Consider the following 15377-nt stretch of genomic DNA (forward strand, 5'->3'; position numbering starts at 1 on the left):
GCAGCTCATTCACCCTTGCTTCCTGGTTCCCAGCACGCAGCCCCTGCTCAGTTCACGTTTGCACCGTGGACGGTGGGACTGAGTTTGCCACCGCTAGGAGGAAGCTGACCCACTGGCCGTGGGGCTGATTGTCACGGGGGTGAGCCTGACGTTATTCTCATTTCCAGAAGTGAGAACCAACACTCAGAAATGTTAAGTGGCTGGCACAGAGTGCCCCGGGCGGGGCAGCCTCTGAGGCTGATCAGGGTGGCTTGCCCCTAGGGTGAGCAGGTCTCACATCAGGAGGGCACCGGAGGCTCGCTGGGAGCCGAGGAAAACCTGCATCATGCCACCGTGGGATTCCTGCAAATGCCAGGCAGGCAACAGCCCCTCCCCTTTCTCCTGGAGCAGCTGCTCCCCAGCAGGTGCCTGAGGGAGTCTGGTGGCCCCTGTACAGTTCCCCAAGCAGAGCACTGCCTGCCCGGCTGATAGCACCATCCCCGCCCCTTGCTCCTAGAGAGAGGATCAGGCCTCCTCAGCCTCATCAGGTGAGGGGGCAGGGGGCAGAGTGGAGGCTCAGTGACTCTCATCCCCATGCCTGGGGCGTAGCCCCTTCCTGCCCTGCCACGGGGTCCCACCAGCCCCCACACCCCAGCACTTACCGGGCAAGCACCTGCTGCTGGTCCACGACAGGCAGCAGGTCGTCAGTCAGCACCACCAGCTCCACGCCCACACTGTCTCTTCTCACGCTGGTCGTGGCCAGCAAGGGCTGAGGCTGAGCCTCCAAGGACACCTGGGCCTCAGCCTTGGCCCCTATGCCAGGTTCTGCTGCCAACACCACCTCCTCGGCCACTTCTAGGTCCTGGTCAACCTCCTGAGCACAAATAGAAACCAAGGTGGAGGCAGAGAGGCCGGCCCCTGGACACAAGCTGCCGGCGGCCTCAATCCCAGATGGTGGAGGCTGGGTCCCTCGTGGCCAGGGACGGATCACTTCTGGCTCGGAGGCACCCAGTTATACAAACATGTATCTGACCCGGTTCCTACTTCCACCATTTCCTCCAACACCCCGAAACAGTTTCCATCCTGCTCTCCTGCCCCTCGGGGCCCAGGCTCCCCATGGCAGCTAGGGCAGTTTTCTCCAAATACAAATCCATCACAGCCCTTTCCAAATGAGAACCCTGCACAGATTCCCAGTGCATTTGCAGGAAAATCCAGCTGCTTCCATGGTCTTCGGGCCCTCCGTGCCTCTCCCTGCCTCCCCCCCTCCCCCCACCCCATCCACCCTGCTGCTTCTCTGGCCTCGTTTTTCCACTGCTGAGAAAGTCAAGACCTTCGCAGCCACAGGACTTTGGCACATGCCATCCCCCAGCCTGATGCTCTGCCCAGGCCCCTTCTTCCCGCTTGGGTCCTCTCTCAATGTCACCTTACAGCCAGGTTGCCCCTGGCCACCCCATCTCCCATCTACTGAGAACCTCGAGTGTGTCAGCTCCTACCCAGGGATCCCGTCCAGAGGCTGGGAGGCAGTTTTCTCTCTCCGCACATGTGGGTAGATTTAAAGCCTTCCTCTCATTCCCCGTGGCCTCTTGCACTTTCTTAAGCAGAAGGGAGAAGGGGGAGCTCTGAGAGGAGTATTCAACATGAGGCCCAGGAGCTTCCCTGCCAGCGCCTCGGGGACCCCCACCCCTGCCCTGCAGCCCTCGCCCTCAGCACATGCCAGGCCTCCTTGCTTTAGACCGGCTCCGAAGGCCAAGCAAAATGTGAAAATTGCTGAGCAGTGGCCTCTTAATCACATCAATAATAAGAGGTAGGACTCCTCTGTGACAGGCCAGCTCTGATAAGCTGGGGGGTGGGCTGGGGTCATAGTCCCTGTCTCGGGGGTGAGGACGCTGAGGCCCAGAGTGTCACAGGAAGACCCAGGCTCCTGGGAATCCTCCCCCAACCTGAGGGTCTGGCGAGGGGGGCAGGGGGAGACTCACAGCCCTGGGCAGGAGGCAGTCAGCTGTCTCAGCTTCAGCCCTAACGACACCAGGTCCCAGCAGATCCGTCAGGGAGGGGCGCTTGCAGGAGGACGGGGGGAGGGGGGAGGGAGGGGGGGAGAGGGACAGCGGGCCAGAATCATCCTCTGCTCCCTGACCTCCCCTTCGGTGCCCATGCCCCTGCCCGGTGCCTCACCAAGCCACCACCTCCTCCTGCCTGTCACCGCTGAGGGGACCGGTGGGGAGCAGGGGCGAGGAGAGAAGAGAACAGGGAAGAGAGAACCGGGGAGGGAGCGTGCTCCAGGAGCATCGCATTACCTCAGGTGAAGCACGCAGTGTCGGCACCCCCATTTTAGAGAAGAGGAGACCGAGGCCCAGAAAGGTGACTGCCCGAGGTCCCACAACTATGTGAGTGGTAGAGCTGGGATTTAACCCGGGTGTGTCCGGCTCAAAGGCTCTTCACACACAAGGAAAGGAAAGGAAAAGGAAGGAAACAAGCGGAAGAGAGGGGGAAGAGAATTTAAACCACACAAGAGAGTGGAAAGGAGAGAAGGCACCCAGGAAAGCGGCAGGATCCCGGGGTCGGGGCCGGGGGGGGGGGGGGGGGGGGAGCCCCTGAAAGGGAGCGGCCTTCCCGCAGCCCCCAGCCTCCTCCGGCTCCTTCTTTCGGGCCTGGAAGCTTGGTGTAACCATGGCAACTCAGCCAACCCCCCAAATGGGTGTCCCTCCATTAGCAGAACAGGTGCCCACCTGGCAAAGCCTCCTATCTCCATCCCCCCTTCCCTCCCGACGTACGGAGCACGAGACAGGGCTTCTCCGGCTACCAAGCCGGAGCCCCCCGCACAGACGGTGAGAACTGGGTGCGCGCCCAGTGGCCTGAGTGCCCCCAGCGAGTTCTGCCTGCTGACTCTTGGCATGGCACCAACTACCTGTGTGCAGAGCCTGGGTGCGCCAGCCTGGAGGGCCTCGGCCCCGGCCACTGTGGAGGAGAGCCTGGCCAGCTTGGCTTCCACCTCGGCAAACGGGTCATGCAGGCTGGGCAACAGACCCAGGGCTGCCAGCTCGACGGGTCCAGCCTGCGGCAGGGCTTCTGTGGCCTCCGGGCTGAGGTGCGGCTCTGGGAGGTAGCTGCTTTGGGCCTCCGCCTCGGGCACGGAGAACTCCACGTCGGAAGGCTCCTGGGGCCCTGGGCAGGCCTCGGACATGGAGGTTTCCTCGAGCGTGGAAGACTCATCAGACCCCAGAGACACCTCAGACTTGGAAGTCTCCGCCACAGGCAGCATCTCGAATCCAGGAGAAAGCTCAGTCTTGGCGACATCCCCGCTGGGCAGGGTGTGCAGCATGGAGTGGATCCCGGGTGTCACGGCCATCTCGGAGTGGAACGTGGGGGAGCACTCAGACCTGTTGGCAAACTCGGGCCTGGATGTGCCCTGCGCCTTGAGGACCTCTGCCTTGAGGACAGCCTCTGCAAATGGAGACTCCCTTTAGCTCCTAACAGTGGAGGACGAGTGAGCCCCTGGGGGTCAGCCCCAAACACACCATCTCTAAGGGACGGGCTTAAGAGCCAGAGCCTCCCAGGCCCCCAAATACTAGCCTCCCACCTCTGCCCTCTCCTCTATCAGAACTCAGACCCCGTCTCCTTCCTCTCTTCAGGAAGTCTTCCCTGACCAGCACCAGGAGCTCTCCATCCTCCGACCTCTCCAGCATTAGTTGCCTTGGGGCTGCTCTCCGCACAGAAGGTGACTGCCCTGTGGGTCTCATGGCCTTCAAGCCGAGAGCTCCGATGAGCAAGCAAACTTCACACCCGAGACCCCGAGGGGCCCCACAGGGTGTCCTGCTCAGGCCTCTCACCCACAAAAAATGCTAGATCCATGGAAGTTAAATGAACACTGAGGATGATTGTTAGATCAAATAAAACCACTTGGAGGCCTAATATTCAAATGGACTGGGGGAACACTCTGAAGGACAGAACATGCTAGAACCTGCCCCTTCCCTCTCCTCTGGGTCTGCCAGTGTGGACGAGACCGCAATCCCACAGGCCTCCTTAGGGCTCCCAGCTCATGGGCTTTACCTCCACCCACTTTGTCACTGTGTCCTGGGCTCCCCTGAGAGAGTCCTGACATTCCCTTTGCTAGGGACATCCACTCCCCAGACTCAGCGGCCGGAAGCTCTCCAAGCCTCAGTTGGCATGCTGGCAATGTGAGGATTCAGTATGTCCTCATCACTGACGGAGTACCTAGCACCTAGCACCTGCCACACAGCAATGCCCAATAAATGGCACCCACGATGTGACCAATATCGTCCTCATTACAAGGTGGATTTTATAGTATTTTGGTGAGCGCTAGGAAGTCTGAGCTGCCTGGCAGCACAGGTGGTTTGGATGATAGTGGTAGGGTGGAACGTTCTAGAATGTCAAAAAGACAAACAAAAATCTTAGCAAGGTGAAAGTCCTTGCTAATAATTGAATCCTTATTTTGGGATGTGGTTGCTTTGGTAACAGAGGGGCTCAAAAATGGGAGGAGACTAGAAAATGCAGAAACGGGGGGGAAGGAACTTACCCATGACATATGGGTGATACGTTGTAATGCTAAGTCCGCCCTTGGATTAGGGCCCAGCCGGGGCCACCGGCTTCACAGATACAATGCTGGGTGGGTGGGAACACTGCCTGGGTTCCAATCCTGACTCACTTCACCAGCTGTATGACCACGGACAAATTACTCACCCTCCCTGTGCCTCAGTTTCCTTTACCTATAAAATGAGGCTCATGGTGTACCTACCTTGCTGGGCTGTACTGAGGAGTACCTAGAACTGAGCCTGGTGCACAGAAGATGCTCTATAAATGTCAGTTAGTAAAAATGGGGAGGGGAGCCAGCGGGCCACCCTCCCGACAGCCCGGGCCAGGCGCCCACCTGTCTCCTTTCGCAGGTTCTCCTCCAGCGTGGACAGCTTCACGTCGTAGGAGTTGCGCATGCAGTGATGTCCTCCTCCAGCCGGGCCCTGGACTCCTGCTCCGCCTCATAGTCGGCCCTCAGCCGGGCCAGGCGCTCCTCGTACTCCTGGGAGTGGGGGGGACACGGGATGGGGGGGGCAGCGTCAGACCACCACTCCCCAAGGCGGCTTTCAGTTCGCCTTCTCTGTCATTCAAACAACGTGGGGAATACCAACAAGCCAAAAGAACAAAGTTAAAATTACCTACACAACACGGGGACAAAATTGGCTGGTGAAGGCCCTTCTGAATTTTATCTACATTTTTTAAAAGATTTTATTTATTCATCTGAGAGAGAGAGAGAGAGAGAGGAGGAAGAGGAGAGGGGGGGGAGAGAGAGGGAGATAATCTCCTTGCAGGCTCCCCACTGAGTACAGAGCCTAGATGTGAGGCTCAATCCCAGGACCCTGAGAGCATGACCTGAGCGAAATCAAGAGTCGGACGTCCAACCGACTGAGCCACCCAGGTGCCCCTAGACCATGTTTCAATGGCTTCCTATGTTTCAGGACAAAATCTACGCCTCTTGACTTGACTGAGTCTCCAGAAATCTGGACGGCCCCACCCTGTGGATATACCTCATTTTTGCCACAGTGGACACACAGGCTACTTTCCACTCCTTGACAGCCTATGTCCCCCTGCCTCAGGGGCTTTACCTCGCCCCCCATCAAGCTCTTCCTTCAGGCCTCAGCTCAGTAACACCCCCTCCAAGCGGCCCTCCCTGACCCACCCTCTCAGATAGCACCGTCCCCTCCTGCAGCTCGGCGCCCAGCACAGAGGGAGGGAGGGGCTCAGGGGAAAACTCCTGAGTCCACAAGTGCCTGGAGCTGACCACTGGCCGAAAGGACAACCGGACCACTCAGGCTTCTGACGCACGGCTCCCACAGGCGGGGCCAGGGGCTACGTGCTAAGGACAGTACAAGACCTTCTGTGTCGTGGAGCCGCCCTGAGAGAGCCAGCCAGACCGGACAGGGGGAGGGGAGGGAGAGCCCTGTGCACATGCCCACCTCATTAGGACCCTTCCAGAAGCACAGAACAAGCCCAGAGTTCTACAACGGCACAGGACACTATGACCTGGGCCTCTCGGGGAGGAGACAGAAGGGGATAGAGAATCATTAATATGTGACTGTACATTCTGTGACACATTTGAGGACGCATTTGAGCCTCAGGGCAATACGTAGGGTTACTGGGGCCCAGGGAGGTGACTTGCCCAGAACCATTGCAGCTCTCCAGTGGACACAGGAGACCCCCTCCTACACCCCCATCTGCTTTCTCACTGTCCCCCCACCCCCTGCCCTGGCTTCCTCTCCTCCCCAGTGGGGACTCGGGCCCTACCTATACTCAGCAAGCACCCCTGACTCCCAACCTGCCCCCTCCACAATTCCCCTGCCAGCGCTGCCCTGGCCCCAGTGGCACCCAGGGCCTCAGTCTCGTCACACCTGCACACAGCGAGACCCTGGCTGGAGACACATGCATACGTGCACACACACGCATACATGCACACACATGCGTACAAGCACACGCACACACGCATACATGCACACGCACGCGCACACACGCATACGAGCGCACGTGCATTACGAGCACACGCGTGTGCACACGTGTGCACACACATGCACACATACAGCAGTACCAACTTCCAGGACCCAGTTTGTACATGTGTGACCCTGAACCACAGAGGACCTCTTAAGCTGCCCAGCGCCCCTCCTGGGTCCTTCTGCTCTACCTCCCTCTGCAACCCTCCACCTCTCCCATTTCCCATCTCCTGCTTCCCAGAGAACACTGAAGTATGCCCTCACATCCCAGCCCACCCCTTCCCGTCCACCTGCAGGTCTGCCCCGAAAGCTCTTCATCCTCCTGTGACAGGGGACAGACCCTGTGAAGCCAAGCCACCCGCTCCATGACTTTGCTCTTTCCATCCCCATCTCCCTCCTGTAGCATGGGCTTCTCTCCGTGCTAGATCATCCCCCAGCAGTTACAAAATGTGCCCAATACTCGAAACAGAACAACTCTCCCATGGCCCCCTGTGCACCCCCAGCTACAGGGCCCGGAGCCAGCAGAGGCTCAGGAAATGCTTGCAAACCCAGCCCCCCGAGTCCTGCTTGAGGCCAGTTCCACAGCCCAGTGGTGAGAAGGCACCCCTCAGCTCCCTTTCCCACGGTCAAGGGAAAGCTTCCTGGAGATGAGAAAAACAGGCTCCACGAGCTTAAACAGCCCATCCCAGGGCACAGAGCCCACCAAGAACTGGACTTGCAGAATGGAAAAGCTGGATGGGACCCCTAGGAATCTTCTGGTCCAAATCCTCCCCTTCCCTGGTTGCAGCCAGGAGACTGAAGCCACAGAGTCACATCTCCCGCTCGTGGCGGAGCCCATCCCTGGCCCAGTGCCCTCGCCGCCCACACAGGGACCACCCCCTCATCCTGAGTGTCTGACTGGTTCTGGATGGGAAAGGAAAGCACGGTTCGAGGGCACATAGTAGGTGCTCAATAAATATGAGTGGGTCATAAGTGAAATGGGAAAGAAGGCGAGAGGGAGACAGACACCTTCGACTCTTCTTCCAAGTGTGGCTCACAGACGAAGCACCAGGGGCCTGGAGCGGACACTCGGTGGTGGACAGGTGGGTAGTGCTCGGAGGCAGTGGCCACAGGGCCTATCTCGTGACGACAAGGCCAGAACCACCATCCCGGGGCAGAAGGACTGCAATCACTGGCTCCTTGGGGCAGCCACCCCGGAGCAGAGTCTCCTCTCTGGTGACCCAGAGGGGATGGCGGCATCCTGCCCCTGGGCGAGGGTGCCTGCCCCACCCCACCAGGCTCCCTTGGGGGGAAGCTTCCATCCCAGCCCCCCGCCAACCCTCCCAGCCCTACTGTTTTGTGATTGATGTCACTTGTTGCTACATGATTCCAAAACCCACTCTGAACCCATGTGATTCCTCTCATTCTGTGGCTCAGCCATCCCCAATAGGCCCCCACCCCATGCCTCCCCAGGAGCCAGGTCCAGGGCTCCAGAGATGGACCTGACGTCGGCCCCACCCCAGGAGCCTCCAAGGCGGCAAGGAGCAGAGCCCCTTGACAAAGTCCATCTGGGGGCCACAACTGAGCCTCCCCCAAACAGTAAAAGCCTCTGGCTGTCATGGGCAGCCCTTGGGGACTCTGGCTGATTTCTCCCAGCCCTCCAGCCCACATGACTCAGACTCCCAGGCCTTACCCAGTCTGTCCCCCGCAGAGGCTGGGCCCCAAACCCCCACAACCTCACCAGGGCTCCCAAGGGCCCCAGGGCTTATAGCTGAGTTTATAGTTGAGGGGTAGAGGCCCAGCTGCGGACACACCCAGGGACCCAGTCCCTGCAGAGCTGTCTCAGCCTGGCGTTCCTTCTCCACCAGGAAAAAGCCAGTGTCCCCCCCATGCTCAGGTATCTGAATGGGGCCCTCAAATGGCAGGAATCTCCAGAAACAGTAGGGCCTGGAGTCGGGATGGAGCCTAAGCTGGGAGTTAGGGGCTCTGCCGAGTCTGGCTGTGTAAGCCCCCCTCTAGGGATCAGCTCCGTATCTGTAAGTCAGGGTATTATTACCTGCCCTGCTGGTTCCCAGAGATGCTGGAAGGCACACATGGGGGAGGAGGAGGGGTCCCCAGGTGACAGCTTTCTCTGGGAGGCCAACACCCCACTTATCCACTGGTCAAATGGATGCCTGGGGGCTCCCCACTGCCCACCAGGCTGCCTGGCTCTCAGTCTCTGGCTTGTTGGCACCTGCACTGGGGACCAACTCCTTCCACTCTCCCCACACCCCCACCCCAGCCCAGCACAGGCCGTTCCCACCACCAGGAAGGCCTCCATTTCCATCAACCCACAGTCATCCCGTCCTACAGTACAGAAGAGAGACAGCACCCCTGCAGACGTCCCACACCCTTCCTTGTGCTCCCCATGCAGGCCCTGACGGGGGATGGGCTGCATCCTGGAGTCAGGACCTGAGTTCAAACCCCAGCTCAGACTCTCCTTAGCCATGTGACCTTGGGCGAGTCATGGCCCCTCCCCGAGCCTCAGCTTTCTGAGCTCCAAAAAGGAGACTGTTGTACCAACCCCACGATGCTGGTGGGGGTAAAATGATATCGTTCAGCAGATGCTCTCCTCCTGGGCACCCCCTGCTTGCCTTTCTCCCACCTCCCCCGGTCTCACCTCCCGGATCAGCTGCTTCTCCACCTCTGTGTCAGACTGGATCACAGGTGGGGGCACCAGCTTCTCCTCAATCTGGACAGGGTTTAGGGGGGCCTGACTGGACAGCAGGGCTGGGAGAAAGACAGAAAGGAGGGCTGTGACCAAGGTGCACAGAATTTGCAGGAACTAAGCAGAAATCCGTAAAGAGACAACCACACACTCAGGCAAAACACACTTCACAGTATTGGATTTATTTCAAGCACATCTCTATGTACAATACTAATTTACTCAGTCATTCAACAAATATTTCTTGAGCACCTGCATGTTCTAGGCACTGGAGACCCAGCACAGAACAAAACAGACAAAATACACCCACATTGAGTTTTCAATCAGAGGAAGAAGGCACACACAATAAATAAGCAAAATGCTAACATGTTACAAGTGGACATGCTCTAGCAAGAGAAAGAAAGCAGGGAGGATGCTCAGGAACAATAACCAAGGGGAGGGGGTGCAATTTAAACAGTGTGTTCAGGAGGACCTCTTAGATGGGGTAAGGCAAAGGCAGTGACCTGAAGGAAGTGGGAAATTGAAGCAGGCAGAGATCTTGGGGAAGAGCTTTCCAGACAGAAAAGAGCAGTGAGTGCAAAGGTCCTGTGGCAGGAGTGGGCCTGGACTATTCCAGGAACAGCCAGGAAGCCAGTGCGGCTGGAGTGGAGCAAGGAAGGAGAGAATGGGTGCAGAGGAGCTCAGAGGGAGTGAGGGGTGGGGGATCCCAGGGACCCTGAAAGCTATGCTGACAACTTTAGCTTTGACTCGGTTAAATAGGCTTGGGGGGTTTGTGCAGGGCAGGAAAAGGACTTGTACTTGAACACGACCTTCCTGGCTGCTGTGTGGGCAGTGTACTGAGGGGGATAAGGGCAGACACCCAGATACCTGTTGGAGGGTGGGGGTGCTCCGCAGTAATTCAGGTAGGAGACGCTAGTGACTCAGGGGACAGTGGTGGACAGATTCTGGACATGTCTTAAAGGTAGAGACAAGATCTACTGCTGGAGTGGATACAGGTTTGAGCGAAAACGAGAAACCAAGGGCCACCCCAGGGTTTCAGGCTTGAACACTCAGGAGGAAAGGGTTGCCATCACCTGCGTGGGGACCAGCAGGCTCGGGGAGATCAAGAGCTCAGTGGCAGACATGCTAAGTTCGAAAGGATCGCTAAACAGCTGGATATTCAAGTCTGGAATTCAGAGGATACTGTGTAGCAATTGTTTTTAAAATTGTCTATATTTTGTGATGCTTGATATCACGGGGGACTTGCCGGCCAGGGAGAGACGGCCCCTCGCAGGGCCAGCTAAGTCCTAGAGAAAGCAAACGAGCTATCGGCCCACCTTTCACCTGCCAACCAAGCATACCCTTCCCACCCTCTGTCTAACTCACGTTCTCAGCCAGGATCCTCCCTGAAGTCCCCGGGGGCCAGGGCCGGACAAGCAGGGACTGCCCCTGTGCCCCCACTCAGGAATCCTTCACGCCAGCCAGTCCTAGGCTGTTGCTCCTGCCTCAGCTTTCCCACAGAACCCCCAGTAATAGTTCCAAATCCAGCTCTGGCTCCAGATCCGCCTTGCTCCTCCCTGCCTCCTGACCAACACTGGTGCTTTCCCTCGTGGCCCCGTGTGGGGTTCCAGCCTCTTGTTTCTAGTGTAACGCTGACTCTCCGAGGGCCCACTCAGTCCCCTTTATGAACTAAGACCCGGACACAAATCACGCGGCCAGGCTGGGGGGCCACACGGGAGCCAGGAGCACAGAGACGGTGTTTCAAGCCACAAGGTGAAGCCACCTCCGGAGTGGGTGCGGACAGAGAGGCCCTGGTGGTGAGGAGGGGCAGAGGCTGGGAAGCGGGGAAGGAGGAGGAAGGCAGATGTGAAATCCCTCATCGTGGCGCCAAAGGCCCACTCCAGCCCAGCACATCCAGGCCTTCCCTGGCCATCTCCCACCGCCCTGCTCGGCAGCCAACCAGCACAACTTGTGGTCCCCAAATGCCCCTTACAGTTTTGTGCATCTTTGCACACACTGGCCACTCTCATCCTGGCTGACAGGGAGACCTCTCAGCCCCCAACACTCTGCTCAATCTCCCCTTCCTCTGTGAAGCCTTCCCTGACTGACCACACCTTACCCCCAGACAGACTTGGTCACGTATCCCCTATCTGCCCTGCAGTGGCCAGTTCAGCTCTGACCTACATGTACTTGATGGTCTGCTAGAGTGTCCTCCCCAGGAGACTAGATGCCCATGAGGCAGAGCCTGGAGCAGATTCATCTCTGGGTTACCAGTGCCCGGAGCAGGTCCACATACAGGGGGCTGTTGGTAAGCTTTGGATGGATGGATGGGTGGATGAGTGGAAGCACACATAAAAGGATGGATGACAACGCAGTGGATGATGGATGGAAGACAACGTGCATGTGATGGATGGATGGTGAGTGTATGGGTAAGTTGGTAGATGGATAAATAATAGAGTGGGTGGGAGGGTGGGTAGGTAGATGGAAGGGTAGGTAGATGAATGGGTAAATGGGTAGGTGGGTAGATGGATGGATGAATGAGTGGATGGGAGCATGGGCGGGTAGATGGATGGATGGGTAGGTGGATGGGTAAGTGGATGGGTGGATGGATGGGTGGGTAGGTAGGTGGGTGAGTGGATGGGTGGCTGGGTGGGTAGATGGGTGAAGGGGTGAGTGGATGGATGAATGGGTGGATGAATGGATGGGTGGATGGGCAGGCAGGTGAGTGGATGGGTGGATGGATGGGTGGGAGGGTAGGTGGCTGAGTGGATGGATGGGTGAGTGGGTGGGTGGATGGATGGATGGGTGAGTGGGTGGGTGGATGGATGGATGGATGGATGGATGGATGGATGGATGGATGGGCAGGCAGGTGAGTGGATGGGTGGGTGTGTGGATGGGTGCGTGGGTGGGTGCGTGGGTGGGTGGGTGCGTGGGTAGATGGATGGATGGATGGGTAGATGGATGAGTGGATGGGTGAGTAAATGAATGAGTATGTAGAATGGATGGACAGAGATGAAGGTGGGTAGGGAGGTGGATGAGTGAATAGACTCAGGTTCTTTTGTGCTCCCTTCCCCAAAGGATTCTCAGGTAAAGAAAACCTTGGTGTTTGCAAGGACCCCGCAAAGCCTGTGCTGCACGTATAGATTTCTACTTGCCAGATGACAGCCAGACACCTGGGTGTGAAAGCTGCGATCACAAGGTGCCTGAGTGGGAGAGGGGGCGGGACGTGGGGGGGGTGAGTCACCCCCCGCTCAGCAGCACAGCATCACGATGCTGCCACAGAGACAGCAGGCAGACAGACAGGTGGGATGGCGGATGCGCAGCCTGGAGGCGGGGCACAGGCAACGGAGCCCGCAGCTGATGAAGCAGACCAAACAGACCTCTTCCTGGGTCTGTCAGGGAGCAGATACCAGCCGGCCATCACCAAGCAGGCTCTCTCTGACTGTTCAAAAGCCATGCTCATAGGAAGCGGAGAGGAGATGGGGCTTTGCTTCTGTGTCTCTCGGATGGGCAGGAGGCAGAAAACTAAGGGGGAGAGCCTTTGTCCCCAGCCCTGGGCCCCTCCTGCCACCTCCTTCCCCAGCTACCCACCTGACAGGTTGCTGGGGCTCATCTGCTGGGCCAGGATCGCCTTCAGCTTCTTGATTTCCTCCTGGTACTCACGCAGGAGGGCATCCTTGGGGTCCTCATTGATGCGTGGCTTGTTCTTGATGTTCTTGGCCCGGTTGGCATAGCGCAGTGTGCTGAGCGTCTCGTCATAGTTGTTGTCTGCGGGTGACAGGCAGGCCACCATCAGTGTCTTCGTGTTGCCACCTAGCGAGTCCTGCAGCAGCCGCGTCAGCTTCGAGTCCCGGTAGGGGATGTGTTTACAGCGCCCGTCCACCAGGGCCGAGATGACGTTGCCCAGGGCCGACAGCGACAGGTTGATCTTGGTGGCCTCCTTGAGCCGCTCCCCTGTGGCACCCGTCTTGGACTGCCGCTCGCTGCCCGCCAGGTCCACCAGGTTCAGCTTGCCAGCACGGAGATGGTCCTTGCCCCGCTCGTCTGTGGACAGACCAGGCAGAGGGTAAGGGGCTTTCGGTGAGCCCCACGTGGGGCACTTAGCCACCAGGCACCAAGCGCTCCCACTATCAGCCACATAGGAGCCCATGAGAGAGGCACTATCACCATCCCCGTCTTACAGAAGAGGAAACAGGCTCAGAAAGGCATCTAACTGGCCCAAAGTCACACTGTTGCTAAGTGGTGGACCCAAGGTCAGAACACAGGGCTGGGGCTCCTGGGTGGCTCAGATGGTTAAGCATCTGCCTTCAGCTCAGGTCATGATCCCAGGGTCCTGGGATAGAGCCCTGCATCGGGCTCCCTGCTCAGCGGGGAGTCTGCTTCTCTCCCTCCCTCTGCTTCTCCCCCTGCTCATGCTCTCTATCTCTGTGTCTCGAATGAATAAATAAAAATATCTTAAAAAAAAAAAAAAAGAACACACGGCTACTTGACTCTGGGAGCAGAGGCTGGAAGGTCCAGACTATTCCCTGAGTGCAGTGGGATTTCTTACAGTGATCACAATAGCTCTCCCAGATGTCCTGTGAGGCCAAGAGTAGGGGGATGTGATTGGGTCACCCAGAGCCTTGTATCCTTCACTGCAAAAGACATTGGCTTTGGAGGCTCTTGGACCTGGTTCCCAACCCAGCCCTGCCTCCTCCTTGCTGTGTGACCTTAGCAGAGCCATGCACCTCCCTGGTCCTCAATTCTTACAGCCACAAAAGGAGACTTACAGTAGCTCCCCACTCGGGCTGGTTGTTGGGAGGAGCAAAGCAAAAGGAGAGCACATTTTTACAGAGTTGACCCAGGTCCCAGCACACAGCAGGGGTTCATCCCCCCTGAGAACAAGCCCAATCCTGTGGTGACCAAGGCTGTGCAGACAAGGCCGACCCCTGTCTTGAGGGTGACAGGAGTCAGGCACTGGCTGGTAACAGGGGCTCAGAGCACAGGTTTTGAAGGCACAGATCTTGGGGGTCCAATCTTGATTCTATGTCTTAGTAGCTATGAAACTTGGGGAAAACCACTAGACTCGGTTCCCAATGAGATGGGAGGGAGGAGGCAGGCAGAGGGGCAGGGGGCTTCCTCCTCGGTCTCCTGCGGGTTGAAACCAGAACTGGCCTCATGTTGCCCATGCACACAGCAACCCGGAGTCTGGCTGGTACGCAGGAGAGGCTTGGACACATGAGGGGCTTGAGGTTGGGGGCTATTTTTTTTTTTTTTTTAAGCAGCAGCAGGACGGAGGGACTGGGAACCGTGCTCTTGGCAGAATGTACCAGGAGCCTTAAACAGGTTTGTATCCTTCGCCCCAGGAGGTCCACTCCTGGAAATGTTATCCGAAGAAATGACTCTAAAAGCAGAAAAGGCTTGGTGCACCAAGATGTTCATCGTGGCATTATTTACAACACCCCAAGACAGGAAATAACCTTACCGCCCTCTAGGGATTGGTTAGAAAAGCGCACGAGAGATGCGCTGTCCTTTAGCCGGCACCCATCGTCACAAAGACACGGCAGGAAAGATGCTCAGGGATGGCGCGGGGAATGGAACGCAGGGGAGAAACTAAATACAACAGAAGAGTTTGACTGTGTTTATAAATTTCATAGGATAAAAAGGACCAAAAAACCCCAATACGCTTAAATGCTAATAGTTGTGTTTATGAGTAATTTTACCTACCTTTCTCTAATTCCTAAATAGCTTTACTGAACTTATTTTATAATGAAAATGAAAAACATCTTTTTTTTAAAGATTTTATTTATTTATTTGACAGAGAGAGACACAGCGAGAGAGGGAACACAAGCAGGGGGAGTGGGAGAGGGAGAAGCAGGCCTCCCGCAGAGCAGGGATCCAGCTTGATCCCAGGACCCTGGGATCATGACCTGAGCCGAAGGCAGATGCTTAACAACTGAGCCACCCAGGTGCCCCGAAAAACATCTTTTAAATTTGTTTGCAGGGCGCCTGGCTGGCTCCATTGGTTAAGTGTCTGACTCTTGATTTTGGCTCAGGTCATGAGATGGAGCCCTACAGCAGGTTCCATGCCTAGTGTGGAGCCTGCTTAAAATTCTCCCTCTCCCTCTGCCCCTCCCCCCACTCACGCACTCGCTAAAAAAAATAAAAAAATAAAAAAAATAAATTTGTTTAAAAGCCTGTTTCCAGGCAGACTGCTGCATCCTTCAAACCCTTCTGCAAAGACCAAGAGGCACCCCAAAGGC

The 15377-nt window shown here is 57.2% G+C and overlaps 1 protein-coding gene across 1 annotated transcript in view; it reads right to left on the bottom strand.

Moving 5' to 3' along the window:
* KIF17 (kinesin family member 17) overlaps positions 1–15377 on the bottom strand; it is a 42418-nt gene that overhangs the window by 13561 nt on the left and 13480 nt on the right. Inside the window, 8 exon segments of the mRNA XM_027572926.2 lie at positions 642–853; positions 1473–1571; positions 1956–2036; positions 2885–3420; positions 4865–4927; positions 4930–5011; positions 9112–9221; positions 12727–13179. Of these exon segments, the coding sequence (XP_027428727.2) occupies positions 642–853; positions 1473–1571; positions 1956–2036; positions 2885–3420; positions 4865–4927; positions 4930–5011; positions 9112–9221; positions 12727–13179 (1636 nt within the window).

This window comes from Zalophus californianus, chromosome 4, assembly GCF_009762305.2.
Source record: "Zalophus californianus isolate mZalCal1 chromosome 4, mZalCal1.pri.v2, whole genome shotgun sequence".
NCBI classification, from domain to species: Eukaryota; Metazoa; Chordata; class Mammalia; order Carnivora; family Otariidae; genus Zalophus; species Zalophus californianus.